This window comes from Rhagoletis zephyria, unplaced genomic scaffold (assembly GCF_001687245.7).
Source record: "Rhagoletis zephyria isolate East Lansing unplaced genomic scaffold, Rhagoletis_zephyria_1.1 Rzeph_scaffold_02019, whole genome shotgun sequence".
Classification (NCBI taxonomy): domain Eukaryota; kingdom Metazoa; phylum Arthropoda; class Insecta; order Diptera; family Tephritidae; genus Rhagoletis; species Rhagoletis zephyria.
In genome coordinates this window covers 69,428-89,902 of record NW_016159103.1, presented here as the reverse complement: position 1 = coordinate 89,902, position 20,475 = coordinate 69,428, and the positions used below count along the sequence as shown (strand labels likewise).

The 20,475-nt window shown below is 34.9% G+C and overlaps 1 protein-coding gene and 1 long non-coding RNA gene across 2 annotated transcripts in view; both read left to right on the top strand.

Moving 5' to 3' along the window:
- LOC108365845 (protein no-on-transient A-like) overlaps positions 1-18,570 on the top strand; it is a 22,228-nt gene extending 3,658 nt beyond the window's left edge. Inside the window, 7 exon segments of the mRNA XM_017620032.1 lie at positions 2,963-3,392; positions 3,435-4,367; positions 4,370-4,426; positions 4,506-4,814; positions 4,887-4,948; positions 16,520-16,707; positions 18,457-18,570. Coding sequence (XP_017475521.1) covers positions 2,963-3,392; positions 3,435-4,367; positions 4,370-4,426; positions 4,506-4,814; positions 4,887-4,948; positions 16,520-16,707; positions 18,457-18,484 — 2,007 coding nt within the window. The 3' untranslated portion in view covers positions 18,485-18,570.
- LOC108365847 (uncharacterized) lies at positions 9,530-11,633 on the top strand. Its single transcript, XR_001848015.1, has 2 exons — positions 9,530-9,938; positions 10,122-11,633. It is a non-coding gene; the product is annotated as an uncharacterized LOC108365847 (long non-coding RNA).
- Positions 18,571-20,475: the final 1,905 nt, after the last annotated feature.

The window sequence follows — 20,475 nt, the reverse complement described above, 5'->3', positions numbered from 1 at the left end:
ACAGAAAGGAGAATTCTACTGCCTGAGGGTTATAATCCCTAAGTGCGGCCGAAGGCCGCTTACGTAGAAAGGAATTCTACGCAAAATTGGGGACCCGCCCCCTCCTCCTCCGCCCCCCACCCAAAAAACGGTGTGAGCGGTACTAAACATTTCCCCATGCCTTATATCAATATATAAAAAGCCCACACAAATATTGCCACTGATATAACTTATATCTAGCGACCAAAATGGCAGCTGGACAGCAATAAATTTTATGCCTCTTTCTGATTGACTGAAGTAGAAAATTTCTGATGCTGAATGGCAATGCCTCTTATTCAATATAGAAGCCAAGATAGCTTTTCATAAGCCAATATAATTATGTTGGGTAAGTCCTCCATACAAAATAAGCTAATAGCTTAAATTTCTGAACAAATTAAACACGGCTAATATAATAATAGATTGGCGCTTGCACATATATTAGGTCGGTGTAATCGGGGCTGCCAAGTTTGCTCAACCCGTGCCATTTTTGGGACCATTTTACATCAAATGGCACTTAATTTTTTTAATTTGGCACAAAGTGCCAAAATAGCACTTTTCAAAAATAGTAATTAGTGCGTTCCAAAACGTCTACGGTCTGGGCGACCGCTGTTAAGAGAAAAACAATTTTTCTAAATTTTTTGTGATGTTGCTTTCACCCAGACCCTGCGGAGTGGAAGCGCGCACTGAACAATCAGCGGCACAAAGCATCGTGTGTAACAAATTTTTCAACGTCGTCAACGCACCAACAAATAAAATTATGTACCTTCAGCTTAAACCACAGCGGTCGCCTGTAATAGTTCATTCAAAAAACATGACATTTCGCTCATTATAAAATGTCGGACGCGGTTATGGAAGAACGAACATTTCATCACATTGTGCTGACAAAATGAAGCTACGTAGAATGTCCGCGTCAACACGGTGTGATTGACAACTCTGGTGGGCTATCTTTTAAGAGGAGTTGGGCTTTCCTTTCATTCCAGAGATTTAGTTATTTTTTTTTTTTTAATGAACGTACAAGTTGTTCCATGATACAAAAATTTGTATCACGTTTTGTTCTTTTCATTAGTTTTTTATTCTTTGTAAGCGACTTTGTTCATTGTCGTTGTTGTACAATCCCGGTACTACGAAAAAGGTGTACAGAATAAAGCAAAGCCGTGTAGAGAGTANTACGAACATTTCATGACATTGTGCTGTCAAAATGAAGCTACGTAGAATGTCCGCGTCAACAAGGTGTGATTGACAACTCTGGTAGACTATCTTTTAAGTAGAGTTGGGCTTTCCATTCATTCCAGAGATTTAGTTCTTTTTTTTTAATGAACGTACAAGTTGTTGTTCCATGATACAAAAATTTGTATCATGATTTGTTCTTTTCATTAGTTTTATACCTATTCTTTGTAAGCAACTTTGTTCATTGTCATTGTTGTGCAATCTCGGTACTACGAAAAAGGTGTACAGAATAAAGCAAAGCCGTGTAGAGAGTATAATATACATATTTAGTGTATTCACATATTTGCTGAATAATAATTGAAGCGCCCTGGGAACACTCTTACCCTAGTCTTTATTCATCAACTTTCATGATTCTTGAATAAGAAGAACGAAAAGAGCAACATGGACAAAAAGAACTAGAAAAACGAAAATCGAAGATTTAGGTACACTAGTTCAGTTAAAAGGCCCGATCCGGAAACGACCCAACTCTACTTTTAAGGTACTGTGTTGAATACATTTTGCTCGTGAACACCCAAAAGCGCACGAAACATTTTTAGGATGTCAAGAGTCTGAGTCTTGCAAAGCTCTTGCACGGTGTATGTATATGTATATACGTTTGTAAACATCCTCGCCAAGTTTCACGAGAAAATGTATTATAGCTTTGCTAAAACACCCAAAAGCCTATGTAATGGAAAGCCAACCCGAAGAAATAATTGCACCAAACTCAGGTTACCTGGGATGAACAAATTCCAGGATTGTGGTTGAGAAAATAAATAATAGGCATCGCTGTTGAGATAATTACAAAGCAAATGTGCNCCTTGCACGGTGTATATGTATATACGTTTGTAAACATCCCCACCAAGTTTCACGAGAAAATGTATTATAGCTTTGCCAAAACACCCAAAAGCCAATGTAATGGAAAGCCAACCTGAAGAAATAATTGCACCAAACTCAGGTTACCTGGGATGAACAAATTCCAGGATTGTGGTTGAGAAAATAAATAATAGGCATCGCTGTTGAGATAATTACAAAGCAAATGTGCTATTTTTCACTGAAGGTAAAAAATTACCGTATATCCACGGTAAAAACTGCCTTTTTAACAGTGGATCTACGAAGAAAATTACCGTGGATCCGAAGTTATCTATCTTTTTGTGTAAACTATAAAGACCTCAGATTTAAATCTACGGTAATTTGTGAATAAATACCAAAGCATTTGTGAAAGTTGGTTCCCATTTGCTTTTTATATTGGTTTGAAGTTGTGAATTCAAGGTTCAAAAATTAACAAGTACAAAGGTTTTTTGTTTTGGAAACCGCTCCCGTTTCCGCCGTTGACTTTAGAAAATGTGTTTTTAAATTATAGTTCTCATTGGGATCTTATTTCGTCAACTTTAAATTGAGATAAAAAAGAAAAGTAAACCAACTTTTTCAAATGTTTTGGTACTTTTTCATTATTTGATCAGCTTAATCAAATGCTGTTGGTCCGATTCTCATTACCTCCAACTTTTTGAAATTCCTCGCACAGTGTAATTAAAATCAACCAGATTTAAAAATGATTAAGGATTGAAAATTATCCAAAGTTTTAACTCGAAATAAAACCGCATAGTTTTGATTGCGCGGAAGAAAAAACGTGAATTTTTTCATCTTTTTATAGAGATCTTTTACGATTTTTCATATAAGTTGCGTAGTAAATTTATTCAAATATATAGTAAACTACATAAAACAATAATAAACCTTACAGCAAAACCAGAACAAACCAAATCAACCTAACCAACAAAATCAACCCAACCCACAAAATCAACCTAACCAACAAAATCCACCGAATCAACCAAATCAAACTCCAGCAGATGCAAAGCCTGCAGTTGACGGAAATCAGGCAGCAGCTAAGAAGGATCAAGGAGGACCACCTCAACCACTACAGCAGCAACAGCAACCGTCACAACCACAACAGAATCAGCAACGTAATCAACAACAAAATCAACAACCACAACATCAAAATCAGAATCAGAATCAGAATATGAACCAACAACAGAATCGTAATCGTGGTGGTGGTGGTCAACAAGGTGGCGGTGGTCATCAAGGTGGAGGTGTTCATCAAGGTGGAGGTGGTCATCAAGGTGGAGGTGGTCATCAAGGTGGAGGTGGTCATCTAGGTGGAGGTGGTCATCTAGGTGGAGGTGGTCATCAAGGTGGAGGTGGTCACGGTGGCACAGGTGGAGGTGGCTATCAAGGTGGTGGTGGTCATCAAGGCGGTGGCCCAGGTGGCGGCCACGGAGGTCATCAAGGCGGTCAAAATAGAGATCGCAGCCGTGGTGGACGAGGTGGTCCAGGAGGCGGTGGTGGCGGCGGCGGTAACCAAGGTGGCCCATATAGTAGGGGCGATGAATTCTTTATTGGACAACGTCTGCGAGCCATGGGAGGGCCAACATACGAAATACAGCCAGTTGAAGCAACCGAAGAACCTAAATTTTCAGGACGCAATCGTTTATATGTTGGTAATCTAACTAATGATGTATCAGAAAATGAGTTGCGTGAGATGTTTAAACCTTATGGCGAAATTGGAGAAATATTCTGTAATGCTGAGAAAAATTTTACATTCCTAAAGTTGGACTTTCATGCAAATGCACAGCGTGCAAAGCGTGAGTTGGATGGTACCAATCGCAAGGGTCGGCAATTACGCGTGCGTTTTGCACCAAATGCCACGATACTACGCGTTAAAAATTTAACACCTTTTGTATCAAATGAATTGCTCTACAGATCTTTTGAAGTTTTTGGACCCATCGAGCGTGCAAACGTTGTGGTTGATGATCGTGGCAAATCTACCGGAGAAGGTATTATTGAATTTGCCAAAAAATCGTCGGCAAATGTGTGTCTACGTTTCTGCAGTGAGAAATGTTTCTTCCTCACCGCTTCTTTACGGCCATGTGTGGTTGAGCCGTTCGAAGTAAATGAAGACGATGATGGTTTGCCAGATAAATCACTAAATAAAAAATCGCCAGAATTCAATCATGAACGCAGTGTAGGGCCGAGATTCGCAGAAATTGGTTCATTCGAACATGAATATGGTACCAGATGGAAGCAATTGCATGAATTGTTTAAAACAAAGCAAGAAGCACTAAAACGAGAACTTAAAATGGAAGAAGAGAAACTGAGGCCCAAATGGAATATGCTCGCTATGAGCACGAAACTGAATTGCTCAGACAAGGTAAGCCCCAATTCGTGGATTGAGGAGAAGCTATTATGTATTTAAATGCATTAAATAATTTATTTCGTTCTATATACAGAGTTGCGGAAACGCGAATCCGATAATGAACGCAAGAAGATGGAGTGGGAAATGCGTGAGAAACAGGCAGAAGAAATGCGCAAACGCGACGAAGAAAATATGCGTCGCCAACAAACTGAAATGCAGACACGAATGTTGCGTCAAGAAGAAGATATGCGCCGCCGTCAACAGGAAAACACATTGTTTATGCAAGCACAGCAACTGAACTCATTGCTTGACCAGCAAGAAGGCTTTGGCGGTAACAATAATGGAGGTAATAATTTCGACAACTTTGGTCGAGCATCCAACAATTCGCCATTTGAATTCAGAGGTAAAATGTCTGACTTTGAATGGAACGAATTTTACTAATAATTAACGTCAGATCCAATTTCTGCACTTTTAGGCGGCAATGCCGGTGGTGGTAATAGTGGCAACGGCACTGGCAATGGGCCTAATAATCCACAGGTACGTTCATTTTTCGATCTCTTCTTGCGATGAAGTTTCTAGGCAAACAAACTCAACAAACATGCTGCACTTAAGAAAAGTACAAACAAAGTTAAAAAAAGATAGCTGCAAAGTGGATCATACTTTTGCATCCTAAATGCTTTGCAGCGCTTTATACAAGTGATGACAATTATTGAATCAATCGTATTTCGAAATAGATTCACACCAAATTCAATTTCCACCTTTGTGGTGTTATATTTTATGCATTCTTTTAGTAAATGCGTTTCAAATTCGAAAAAAAAACTCGCTTTTGTAATGGCAATATTTTATATTTTTAATTTGTAAACCAAAAAAGATAATAATATAATGTGCCTGTTCTGAGGCGTTTTTAGGAAAAAAAATATATATATACTTCAATTTCGCTGTTCAGATACGTATTGATATGTGAAACTACTGGTAGCGATTGTAAGATTAATGCTAATATATAAATTATGTAGCTATTCATATCCATTCCAAGTGCATATGGCGAACATTCTCTAGGAATGCATTGACATTCGGCCAAATGTCAATTATGCATTTCAAAGGAACTGCAATTTAGTGTCTAATGCTTAAGTAAGACAATATATTGCTTAGGCCTTTGAGAGTTCGCCTTAGCACAAGTTTGGTTAGTGATTTGCTATAAAATGACACTTCTTTCGTAAATTCACTACTGAGAAATTAAGCAGTAAACAGAATTTGTATTAAGAATGAAGCATACAAAATCTGTATGGCTTTATTTTATGTTAGGTTATTTGCTTTCTAATGTGAAAAGGAGATGCATGTTTACATTCATTTACGATTATATTGCATATACATATGGGTTACTACTTAAACAACAAATGTTACGGGGAGTGTGTCTGATTGCAATGTTGACTTAAAGGTCTATCATTATTTCAAGAAGCATATTTTGGCTAAAATTTTCTGAACAAATTTATTAAGTTGAAGCGCGTAAGCGTCTTAATTCGTATTGTAGTTAGTTTGCTTGATTAAATAGTTTGTTAATTGTGCTGGTGGTGTAAGCGCGAACAGAGGAGGCGCCAAACTGGATAGACTTATACATACGTATATGGTTTTGAATTTGGGCTTTTGTGGGGATACTCTGATACTCAGGCTGACAAATTTTCATCTCAGAAAAGTTGCAGCTGATTTGTGATTTGCTATTGGAATCTGATATTCAGAATAAATTACTTTTGGAATGACGTTATTCAGGGATTAAAAGGGATATCTAAACATAATGATCTACTAACACGATGTATGTAATACTTCTACATTGGCAGTAATCTTCTCAACGTGTAAAAATTTCGAAATCCAAAGGAGACAGTCTCGTACCGTTTTTGTGTAAACGAAAAATAATCGAGCAACTGTCAAATCACACCAGTGGCGGATTTTATTTATAGTTCAGCTTCCCTTATGGAATTTAGAACTAGGTGTAGTTTAAAAAAGTTTGTAAATGGAAAAATAAATATTCTTTGGCCTTTGGCCTTTATTATTATTTGCCCGAAATTAGGTTTCAAATCATCATAGTACAGTTAGGTTTTGGAGCAAGCGTAGAATTACCTCGTCTAATTTTGTCACACGCTTGCGGAGATATCTTGATAACTATTAAATGAGTTCTTCACAAATTTAAGAATTCGATTAGTACGTTTTGGCGTTGCTAGATATGGGTTTTTTTCCGAAATATAACGCGGCTCTACAAACCGTTGCTTTTTTTTTTGTAGCGCAAGAACATTTTGTAGAACAAGACCGTATATATTTTAACGTAATCATAATGCCGGTATTATTGACCCTGCCCTTCTTACTTACGTTTGGTGAAACTTCATTTTGACTTATCGGTTGGATATTCGCTGGCAACTGATTGTGCTGAATTGATTGTTTTTCCAAATCAAGAACTGCATGTTTCCATAGATATTTACAAATGCCTTTTGAGGCACTCGATAGTTTAAGTTTTGCACCATCTATCGATTGTAACGTTTCGTTTTGAATGGGTAATTAGATTTAGAGTTGCATTTTTATATGCACTTTTTCGCTTTATTTACATACTTTCTTAGATATGTATTTAAACGAAAAAGCCTTTGTACCAATAAATATAAAATTAGAATGATAGAGTACTGTAGATACTATCAATAGCGGCTACAACTATCGATAGTAACAACCTAAAAACAACACTATCGATGGTGTCGATAGTGGCAATAAAAGGCAAACCATCGAGACTATACATAGTGCCATCGATAGTTTTCCAGCTCTCAAAATTAGAGCAAACACGAACATTTTATGTATCTATGCACACAATAATGCAGATACACACATCTCTTCATCGTTGCTCCATACAAAGAAAATAGTAAAATTAAATACAAAATTCCAAACCGCTAATGGTAGAAATTTTTCCCGTCATTGAAACGCTTATGACTTATGTCATTTTTGAAATAATCATAAGCTTACCTCGCTCTGAAAACAATATATCTTTACTGTAATGTTTTCGTACGGTACTAGCTGATACTGCCACTATAGGGGTATTACATATATGATTAACACTCAATTTACATTTGTTGGTATATGCAAATTGATGTTTCTGTGTGCCATTTAACGCTTCAACAAGATTTATTTAAATGCTTTTGGGTTGGGCTGTTTTCAGTACTATCAGAAATTTGACAAACAATGAAATACATACGTATATTTGATCCCGTCGCATTACAATGATGAACGGTAACATTCGATATTCAACATGGTTTTGTTTAAATGTACTAAAAAAACATTAAAATTTTTGGGAATATGCAATGAAAATTTGCATAAAATGTGGTGTGATCGCTTTCGGTTTCTGTTGAGATATCATCAGAGCAGAGCTGAAGTCTTCGGTAGAACTTGATTAAAATGCTGCAAATTAATTCATTTGTTTTGTGATGGTACTGCATGAGTACAATATGTCATGACGTACGTATATATATACAAGTATGTACGAAGGGGATACAATTGAAATATGTAAATTTTATTCTGAATGTGCTTTACAAGTAGTTTGGACTTTTGAGTCATTGCAATTGGAATAGATTTCCCGTGACTTTCATTAATTATTTATAACCAAAAAAGAATACACAAAAGCTATAAGACTGGTATACTTCGGCATACCAATTTGTAGTAGGAATGGTTGAGTGGGAAGTTTACATTTTTTGCGTATAAAAATTTTTATTTAACAGAAACCGTTTTAACTACAACAATTTGCATATGAAATTCTTTATTACATTCACTTGCGAATAGGATCCGTTTTCATTTGAATTTGGTGGTGGTAACCAAAACCAAGGTGGCAATCAGCGCGGTGGCAATAATAACAACGCAAACAATAATCCATGGGAACGAAGAAGACGTTTCTGAGAAACAGTGTCACCTTAAATTAATGAGCGTGAGCATTTTACGCTGGATATAGAATGGTCTAAAGTGAATATTATGAACAGATCGAACAATTAAGTATACCAATACTACTACTTACTCTACCCTACCCAACCATAAAACACACAATCAAGCAGTGCACGCTCTTATTGGAACGTTATAAAATTGTATTGTTCAATGAACAAAACTTTACCAAGGACCATGATTTGATCAACGACAGATAAATAAGATTTCAGCAGCGCTATTACTTGCGTAAATTACAAAAAAAAAAAAACAAAAAAAAAACATATATATATAAATATATCTATATCTGTATGCTATTTTAATTCATTTAATCTTAGTGGAAAAAAATGTATTGAAATTACGTACATTCTCTTTAGGAAGAAGTAAGTTAACTGCGAGCTACATTTATCAAGTGTAAAATTTGGTCTGAACCATTTTAAATGTATAACAATTGATAGTAATTCAAAACCAACAAATAATATTCAATATCATCTGACGCTGGAAATTCTTTGATTTCGCGACATAATTATTGATAAGAAGTCAAGTAGTTGAGCTTTTATGTCGGAAGGTGTCTCCTTACACGATGTGTGATCTCTGATACATTCAATTCACAGTTTGCTCCTCTTGATAATATTTAGTAATATAACCATTAGAAACCATAAATATTAATGACAAAAAAAAAACATATTCAAACTGAATAGAATTATTCATTCAGCTTTATCAAAATTTGGATCAAGCACGTGCAACATTTTCAATACATTTTATACGTTGTTGCTTACTTACATATATATTATGTGTATGTAAAAGATAAAAACTCTAGGCGACCAACTTTTTATTTCATTCACTAGTTTGACTATAATTTTTTGCAAAAATTTTGAATAAGTATCATCTGTTTCATTTGTAAAAAACGAAGCCAAAAATTCGGTGAAATAAAATGGTGTTTGCCTCTAGCAGATCATACGCGTGTGTAATATTTTTTGTACTACATATTGAGTAAAAAATCGACTTATTACACATTTATTTATGTAGAAACCCCAAAATTTTTAGCTTATTAATATAAAATAATACATGTTCAACTGTGTAATTAAAAGAAAAAAAAAACCTTTTTTAATTTAAAAATTCTAATTTACAAATTTGTACTATGGGTGGGGNGAAAAAAAAAAAACCTTTTTTAATTTAAAAATTCTAATTTACAAATTAGTACTATGGGTGGGAGATGTGAGCTGAATCAAAAAAAAAAAAAAAAAATTGTTTGAATGTTGTTGGTGATGTGGAGAAATGTGCGTGCCAAATGCTAGAGAAATTGCAAATCGGGTTGTATGTGTGTGTATTTTGATGGCGTTCTGAAGGAAGATGTGCAACGAGTTGAATATTTTATTATTTTCTGTTGTAGGAATTATTTGCGAAAATATGTATTGTGCTCAGTGGGGTTAGAAGATTTAGGCTAGAGGTTAGGATACTTAGAAAATATTTGTATATGTATTTTACACCATATTTGCAAAAGCACTGATTGCATGAGACTTTTTTATGAATTCTTTGTTTCTTGATTCTGATATTCACACGAAAATGAACTAATCTACGAAGAACTTAGGTTGCATATGTTTTTTAAAANCATATTTGCAAAAGCACTGATTGCATGAGACTTTTTTATGAATTCTTTGTTTTCTTTGTTGATTCTGATGTCGCACATATCAGTATTGTCGAGCGCTTGAGGAGGAATTTCCGCTATTAAACGATATTCACGCGAAAATGAACTAATCTACGAAGAACTTAGGTTGCATATGTTTTTTAATTTAAATTTTTACAGTCATAAAAATTTTGTAAATTTTCACCAATATAAAAATATTTTACAAAGATTGGGCATTGCTTTTTCCATCTAGCCGTTGGCATCCAAATTAAAACTGTTTGCACTTGATGTGGCAGATATTAGCTGGTGTCAGAAACAAAGAAGTTCCGAAAACCAAACAGGCACAGGCAGGTTCTGATTTAAGGCAATAAATTGCATGAATTTCAGTGCATGTCTCTCGTAGCTCAGCCGTCCGTAGATAACTTCAAATTGCTCAATTTTTTCTGTTGCATATTAGACATATCATCCTTTTATATTTTTGATCGACCAAAATCTAATAAACTATAACTTATATTCGGAAATTTGTTTCGGTGGATCTGTGAATTTTGAAGCAGTGCTTGCAGAATTTTATTCCTATTTCTGCACTGTCACAGTTAAACCTAGTTTATCTTCTCGCTTAATTATTTTGCATAAAAGGAAATTAATTTATTTTTTAATTGATGACTTTTCACTTTAAAATTGAAATACTTAGTTTTTTGGTTATTCAATTTATCTTTTTTCGCTCGGAATTTTTTATTCAAAATACATACACATTTTGATGCTTTCACTTGAAATAAACATAGTAAGAAAGTAGAAAAAATATTTAGAATTAATTTTAAGGGGGAATGCTTTGAAGTGGCAGTGGCTTACCATAAACAGTTTTGGAACATTCCAGTAATTTTTTTTTGCAAACATTGAGGTTAGTTATCGACAAGAAAGTGACCATAAACAGACGCGCTTTATTCTCTGTTCTCCAAACGAGAGACAACCAACGACTTTCTCAACAAAAATTTGCATAATTCGCGATTTAGCAAATCTTAGTCGTCCGAACTATTTCTAAAAATGAGAATTTGAAATTTTCAGTAACTAAGCCATCTTTAAGCGGATTTGTGATCAACGAATTAATTTTTATGTATAAGTTTTATTTATTACATAATTCTAATGATTTTAATTTAGCGGCTATTTAATACTAAAATAACTCAAATTTACCTATAACCGTTTTTCTAGTGTGGATTTTTTTTATGTCCACTTGTGGACGGCCATTTTTACCACCACTTAAAAGAAAAAAATTAGATAGAATTTCATAAGTTATTAAACTCTAATATGAATATTTTTTTTTATTAGTTCGCACTGTAACAAAAACTACACAAATAAGTTTCAAACTCTGTACAAAATTCATTCAAATTTTGAACTCCAACCACATTTTTTATAAATATGCAGTTTAATACCTCATTTAATTTTAATGTGGTATAGTGTAAGTTTGAAGTAGCTCATAATTCTGGTTGACTTGAAAAAATTTTTCTATACGATGGTGCGCATTTTTCGCATAAAAATATGGAAAAAACTACACAATCGCCGGAAAAAAAAATATCAGCGAGAACTTTGAGCCACTTCAAACAAACATGCACATTATTATGTTAAAATTAAATGGGCAAACTGCAAACCCGAAATTTTCGAAAAGATTTTAATTAAAAAATTTTAAACTATGCAAATTTTAAGATTTTTCTAAATTTTATACAAAATTCAAACGTTCTATAAAAAATATATATATATATATATATTATAATTGACAAAATTCTAAATTTTTTTATTGGTGGTATGGTTTGCATGGCCACGATTTCAGTTTTTTTTTTATTGAAAATTCATTCACTTCAAGTTTTTTTTTTTTAACTACATATACACAAGACAAACACATCTAAGCGATGGTTGTCGAGCTATTCACAAATTGATTCTCACGCCATTTTCTAATAATATCATACCGACTAAGGATTGGTATTAGAACTGCATCAGTTGACCGTATTCAAAGTGTCAATCCAAACGTTAGCGACGGGTTTTGCTGGGCTAGACACGTGTGTCGTGATAACAAAAATCAATTCCTTTTAACGGTATCTGCAGCAAACCACAAATATAGTGGCACAAAGTATGTATCTGTCGTTTTGAAAGTGATATAAAACTATAGTTCTTGCCCGCACAAATTTCGGAACAGGTCTATATGTATTGTCCAGAAAAACAAAAGAGATGTGTCCGAGTATTTTAGTTTTCGCAAAGAAGCCTTTATCTCCACACTGGGATGCACTTAGTTTTAGATAGACAGACACATAAATAGAGTATGCACTGCGATCAGCAGATCCATGCACTTAGTTTAAAAATTTTCTTATTTTTAGTATAAAATGGAATTTTCAAAAATTAAAAATTTGCCATTAAATTAAGTTTACTTCCTATTTACACGGAGCTTGGTATTCGGAATTGGGTATATCTGCATGCATTTAGGGCTGTGTGTGTTACTCCGACCCCGCGTGCATTCTAAGGAATAAACAGCAACAATTTCTTGGAAAATTTAAGCCAACTAAATACGAAAATGATGGCTATCATTTTATATACAAAATATATAGATAGCTATTTATACGATCAAAGCTAAGTTTTGAAGGGCTGAGATCAAATTCAAATTCGGATAAAAATTGTGAAAGTCGTTAATGTTATTTTGAACAAAATTTAGCCTTAGGTATTCCACTCCGTTCAGTACCGATACAATTGGCCGCACATTTCTTTGGTTTCCACTCTTTATTTTCGAATAGCAACGTCGTTTTTAAAGATAACCATTGATTTATATTTCAGCGCTAGATTAAAGCAAATTATGAAAATTTCGCTTTATGAAAATGCAAAACAAACATTTTCTAAAAAAAAAGAAAAAAAATATGTATACATGTATATACATATGTATATATATACAAGGGAAACAAAGGAATTTCCCTTTAAAAACTAACTGAAGTGACGACTAAAGTTTTACACCGAGTAAATTTGACAAAATTCAAAATGATCTCTAAATTGCTATAATATTTACTACTTAGAATGCAGTATACAATAAATACAAATATAAATTACCGATTATTGACAAAAAAAACAACAACAATATTATAATAGAAAATTGTACAGACTATATTACGTGAGACGACGACAACGCTTTGATAAAGGCACGGGCACTCGACTTGACAATCCTTACAAACTGTTAAACGAGCACTACTAAACTCTATAGAAGACGACTTTAAGCTACCCTTAGCTTAGCGACTCTTTAACAAATAACTAGCTATACTATGTGGCTCGCTCTGTGGAAAATGTGTTGTTACTACATACAGCTAACAGGAGGACACTAAACCCATTTTGTTAAAGACGAGGCAAGCATCTATTGATGAAATTGCTCTCTTTGTTGTAATTGAGATGATGGAGAATTTAAAGCTGCATTATTATTCAGTAACCAAACAATTATTGAATAAACGACAAGCATTAATTGCTGCTTCTACAACATTTACCATGAAATAAATTGTGAAAGATTCAACTTTGTCTCTAAGAGGTAAGAAAATGCTGTGATTTTTTACTTTTAATACAAAAAAATGAATGAATTCGGAATGAAGTATTCTGGTTTGGTTTTATTCAGTTAAGCGCAATTGGCTGCAGGCAGAAAAAGTGGGTTTGGGCTTCATTTTTTTTTTTTTTTTTTTGCTTCTAAATTTGCATTTACTGCATAAAACACTTGAACCTTCAATACGACGTTCCGAAATTCATTTTTTATTTATTTAAAAATACATTTTTTTTTTTATATAAGAACGTTTAGTAAACGAAACATACGGGGGCTTTATAGAACTTCAAAGCAATAACTCCTAATCTCAGATATGCCAATATTTTATTTACATGCTGTATATGATTATACAAACAAATTAAGCAAACACTCTCTTGTCTATGATATTATGCCAGATTATTCTGTAAAGCAAAAAAAAAAAAAACTATTTCTGATAACAACCGCTTTTTTGGGGGCCAAGCGTGAAGGATGCAGGCGGGCAAATGAGTTCGACTCATTTTTGTTTCTCTTAAGATTACATTGGATGGAGTAAAAAGTCATTGCTAAGTTTTTTAGGTTTTTCCTGTCATTATGTATAGAAAGATTTAAGATCAATCAATCATGTATTCTCCGTTTGGTTGATGACCTTTGAAATCTTTCGATGCGAACGTTTCTCTGATATTTACACGCGCAGTCAAATGAACACCAAATATCGAGCTGGAGATTTTCTATGTTTAGGTGAAAAAATGCACATTTTTTTACTTGTCTTTCAATGTCGCATGTTGCCTGATAAACGTTGTAAAATAAAAATATTAACGAAAACGGAGATGGAGAAGAAGATAAAAGATGATGAAAATAAAGAAGGATAATCAGACAACGTAAAAATAAACGTTGAGAAATAATTCTTATTGGCGACGACATACAACTTTCTCCTGCGTATCAGTTATCAGGCAACGTAAATAGTAAACATTGGGTAATAACTCTTATTGGCGAAATAAAAAAATATTTCTCATCTAATAACTGTTATTTAGCAACGTTTTTCCGATAAAACTTATAACTGTTATGTCCCTGATTATTCAGCTTCATTGCGTAAGTCGTAAATTAGGCTAAATTTTACGAGTCGACAACATTGGCATTGCGTACTGTCGTGCTGAAATAAGTAAACGATGGAAATCGTTGAAAACTATACAGTGCTGCCAAGTTTTTACATTTTTGTACACCAGCCGACTTGCATACGACTCGACTATCGAAAAACGACTTGCATTCGACACGACATTCGCAATGAGGACGATTGCTTTCAAACAACTTTTCTTTTCGAATGTTTCGGATACGAAAATTAATGATAACTACTGTATTCGTTTTCTATTTGATTCCGGTTACGAAAAATCGCGTAAACGTAAAATGACGAATTTTGTAGCCGTTTTCTATTCCTTTCCGGATACGGAAAATTGTGCGAGACCGCACAGTCGGCAAAATTTACCTTTCTCTGCTGGCTGGATACGACTTTAGTGCAGTGACGAAGTATGCGTTGCAGCGCAGTCTTATGGCTTTGCCGAAGCGAATAGGAATTGAGTAATGGCGTTTTCGTTTCTACCGAAAAAGGTTACCTTCTCTTTGGCCTCTATGCACAAATATTTAGAAGAGGGCAGTGAGAAGGCAACATTTTTTGTAGAAACGAAAACACACTATAAACAATCCAAAAATGATGCGCCCGGCACTGCTGTAGTATAAACAAATTGCAAAAAACAGTTGATAAAATGAATACATTTTCTTGAATCGAAATTTCCGCAACCACTAAAATGCAGCTGTCAATATACATAGCAATTCAGTTGCCAGCCTTTAGTTGGTAGTTGTATGTGTAGTACCATTCCCACCACCGGCAAACCGTCTGAGATTCGGTTGTCAACTATAATCGACGCATTTCTTAATCAATTCAGTGAGCTTTACTGATTTTGAGAATCTTTGGTGTATAAATTACCGGAATGTCTTCTACCAGTTTTGGTCGGTTGACGCTGTTTTAAGAATGCCGTTTTTTTCCTTTACGGTTCTAAAACTACAATATAACGAATACGCGCAGTATTGTCTCTCATTTTAAACTTGTAAAATCTCCAAATTTCGTTTTCAATTATTTTTTTTTCATATGACATGTGACCAAGCTGCGGCTCCAATGCTGCCAAAAACTGCAAATATACGCAATGACTTTTTATTCCACTCGATAACTGTTCCATTTGAATGGAGTCATACGCAAATCGAAAAAGATTTAATCCACTGATGCTTTTGTAGGCAAATTTGCATTACACACAATTGATGAATTGATTCTCTTACTCGTTCGTCGTTCGTCGTTGTTAATTGCATTCATTTATTCTATTTGTTTAGGCTACATTAACATTCTCGTAGATATGTAAATGAACTCGTCTAAAAAAAAAAATACTAGGAACAACTATTTTATCTATAGCTGACACATTTTGCATGTCATCGTTTTGCGTGCAAAAGTGTGTGTACAATTTTGGAGAAAATTTTAAGCAATACAAATCTTTCTGTGAAATGGCATATCTGAGGCTTCTGATATTTTCTAAAAATGAATTTCCTACTCCAATCAAAAATAAAGAGATATAATGTAAAATTTTTGCTTAGTGCAAAAATAATCCTTCTCGCTCTCGATAACATAAACGGCGAAATGTTTTTCAATCGAATTAAAAGTTTGTGTATTGTTACTAAATACCACGAAAAATAATTGCAAATGGAATAAGTGTCTAGATTAAAAAAAAAAAATTAATATCGAATAAATACAATTACATAAGTAAAAGTAGGTTTTAAACAGAAATTCGTAATAACAATTCTACACTTTTTAAAGTAATAAGCATTCACAGCATAGAATAATTTAAGCAAATTTCGATTGAAAAGCATTTCAAACTGTCACACCATCAGACAGTCGTTGAAACGTATTTTCCCAATAGATTCCCCGGAACACCCATAAAAACAATTTATTTTTTTCCCCGCATATATTTTATAGGTTTATGAAAGGCGACAACAACGCGAGCGCGAGCGTGAGCGCAAACCCGAAAGAAGAATCGTTCCTGAAGACACGATCGAGAAGAATGATTCGAAAGCGCCACCACCACCGCCATTTAATGTGAGAGCGGGACAAAACGAAGCCGGCGGCGGATTGCCTTCTGATATCAATTGGGATCTGGTTAAAGAGTAAGTGTTGCTGATTTAGCAAGTTTGTTTATAACGTTCCATGCTTTGTCTTCCAAACGATTACTACGGCACTTGAAACGCATTTAAAGAAATTAAAAAAAAAACATTGCCACTAAAGTATTCGGGTTGTTGTTGTATCAACAGTACTCAACCCCCGGTTTTTGTCATGAGTTATCATCTTTATCCTATAATTCGGCAAGCCCATGGCCGAGAAAGCCGACGACGTCGATAGGCGCAGCTCCAGAGTGCCTCCGGTGTCAGGCTCGGCGGGTTGGAGGTGCATGGGAAGAGATGTTGGGTGTTGTGTGGACCTTGCCTACATTCCAGGCACGTTTTTTCATTTTTGAGTTCAGCGAAGAGAGATAGCTTTTGAGTCTGTGGCACCATTCAGGACGGAGTTGTGACAGGGCGCATCTTGTCTCTCTCTCTCTCTCTCTCTCGCCAGTTCTGTTTCTTCTATGCACATGAGCGAAGGTCGACCACCTAGGACGATGTTGCCTTTTACTGGTGTTGAGGCTCGTTCTGTCTGTATCGCTGTGTAGGTGGTTGAACTCCCTATGTGGAATGTATGGCCTACGTGCGACTCAATATCCGTTCTTAAATCGTGCAGCTGGCGTCTCACATCCCACGATAAATTGCTTCGATATCATTGTGTTGTGGAGATGATGCTCGGACAACTTGAGATGGCAGCATGTAGCTGTCCGCTGAGCTGTGTTTTGGGATGTTCGTAGATTTCTTCATTGCGTGCCGCTCGTTCCTGCCGACCACACTGGCGCTGCGTAATTTGCCACTGTCCGGCCGATTGCCTTGTGTAAGTCGTGAGATGGGTCTCTTTGTCGGCGACTTAGGACTTTGCTCATGGCATGCAATTTGTTGCAAATGGCTGCGGCGGGCGCAGACAAGAAGATCAAGCTGTGAAACGTCACTCCCAGAATTTTGGTGTGGTTCGTTATCGACATTTTGGCGCCATTGACAAAGGCGTCTAGTTCGAACCTGTTCACGTTGGCCCACGTCATGCAGATCGTAAAGCGATGTGGCGGAGATTTTTATGTTTTTGACTAAATAAATTGGGATAGGTCGGTTATTTTCTCACAAGGATGTTTGGGCTCGTTGCCTTTATCGTAAAATCATAGAGAAGCTTACCAAGTTGACTCCAACTGGCGGCGAAGAGAGTTTTGCCATGTCGAGTTTAAACAGTGTCAAGGAGAGTACGTCGCCTTGAGTTACCCCCAGCTTAATTCTATGCGGCTTGGACTTGGCACTATGAAATTCGACTGACAACAGGCGCCCACACAGATAGCTGGTTATTCACCGTTTCGCCCCAAGCTAGAAGCGATGAGCCGAAGTTGTCTTTGCAGAGGGTCGCGTGGTTCACCGTGACGAATATTTTCGACAGGTCAACTGCGACTATGACTGTCCTGTCACAGGGTCGACGTTGGTTCAGACCCTCGCTAATCTGTGTGGTGATACTGTGCATTTTCCGGAATCTAAGCTGGGTTTTTTGATATTGGGGATAGGAATTGTCGAGTTGTCGTGACTTAAGCCTGAGACGCGGCTGTACTAATGGTGCACCGGAGACTAGAATATGTCGTCATCTTCTTTTGTAACGTTTGTAATATATTTTCCATTAGCTTCTCACCATAATCTGATCTATAAACATATCAGTTTTATTGTATACACACGGGTTTCAATTATCAAAATGAATATCAACTATGACATTGCTGATTTTATTTTTCTCTTCATTTGCAGGCTTCTATGCGCTTCGCTCCAATGCTGATAGGATGAGGGGAGTCAACCAACATCCATATCAGAATGGGGAAAAACATAACAGAAGTTTTGAGGCATTTGCCTAATCAACCAAAGGTGAGTTACGAAATTGAGTTTACAAACAGAAATTTTTAATCTTTCTATGATTATAACCACGGATCTAATTACTGAAAACCTTACCTTACCTTACAAATACGCTGTTGATTTATTTCTAAATGAGATTAAAAACAAAAATCAGTATATTTTCATGCTATCTTTACCAACTAAAACTATAAATGGTTTTTCCTTTTCAAATACTTGCAGATAAAATCATACGCTCTCTGGCATAACGAGGTAAGTTTTTGAAATGTTTCAAACAACATTAATGAAAATTCTCTCACGACTCAAAATTTTACAAGAATTAAGAAATTTTAAACAGACACAAATTGAACCAAGCAGGTTCCACTAAATTCAACTAAGCATTTTCCGACCGGTCAATTTCCAGAAGTTTCTTACTATTTAAAAAAAAAAAAAGCTTTGTTTGTTTTTATAATTATTATTAGTAGATATTTAGTTTTTCTACACGAATGATGATATTAATTACCGTATGAGTATATTCAATGACTAAAACTCAACGGCTGCGCTTTTTTGCGTACTGATTTGGATTGATGAAATCTATTTTTTCATTGCCCTTCATTTTGCTACAGCATATAATTATAAAAAAACTTGTTTTTTTTTTTCAGGAATTCCTATAGTATACCAGTGTATTTTGATTTCCTGATGGTGATACAAAGCTCTGTTACGAAAATTGTAAATATCGTATTAGCGTCCATTCCAATAAACATTGTAAATACGAGATTATGACAAGTGCTAAGAAATTTTATCTGAATTTCTACTTTAAAGCCAACATTTTCTATGAGTTTATAAAGGTAAGTAAATTTTGATTTCAAACTAATTCCTTTAAATTTAAATGATGTTACTAATTACCGTATGAGTTTACATACAGTGACTTAATCTTGACGGCTGCGCTTATGCGTTCTGATTTAGTAAGCAAGTGAAAATATGAAATTGAAATAATGTAAGATTATTAACATAACTGAACTTATGTTTGTACATATTTTTATTTCTAAGTTGCATTTTTTAGACAGATCAACATTTGTTTGAATAAAAATTTCTATTTTTTTATTGAAGATGTATGGAATTAACCGTAGAAAATAAAATAGATTTAAAGTGCTCTATAAAGTGACATTTTCATACAAACTTTCGATTTATATGTAAATCAGTTAAAGTCTGCTTTATTTTTTATGAATTTGGGTGTTAAAGCAAAAAACATTTTATAGTTTTTCACTTGCTATTTACTCAATTTAAGCATAAAAATATATATTTTGTTCGTTAGAATTGTTACAACAGTCTTTTTTTTCATTTATAGGTGGATGCAACTGCCGTTCAATCAAATGATAATAGCGATATCAATTGAAAAGGTAAATAGTTTATGCTAAGCAACTTCCTCTAACTTAAGTATATTTTGAATTCTAATTATTTCTGTATGATGATATTAATTGGTCCGTGTTTATGAATTTATATTGATTTTCACCTTTCCAATTACTGATTGACAGAAAATAACAGTTCTATTCAGCTATTTAGGGATAATAACTTAAAAAATGCCTTGAGCAATTTTCCCTATCAGAAGAATTTGCCGTATACTCGAGACACAATTATATGGATTTTATTTTTTATTTTTTTGAGAAATATAAATTACTTTGACTTGTTGAACGCCGAAGGCACGGTTTGTCACTTCACTCTACTAGAAGCCGTTGAGACGTCCGCGCCGGTACAACAATGTCCTATCTACCGTTCTGAGTGTTCGACAGTCGCCAGTACTTTCCCTAGATTAAATCTCGAAGCAAAGAAGAATTAACATCGAGTTGTAGCAGCATAGAAATTCCGTGTTGTAGGGACGATTTAATATACTGTGAACATGAGCATGCATTAAAGGCGAAACAACAGGTCCCCTCTCCGTTT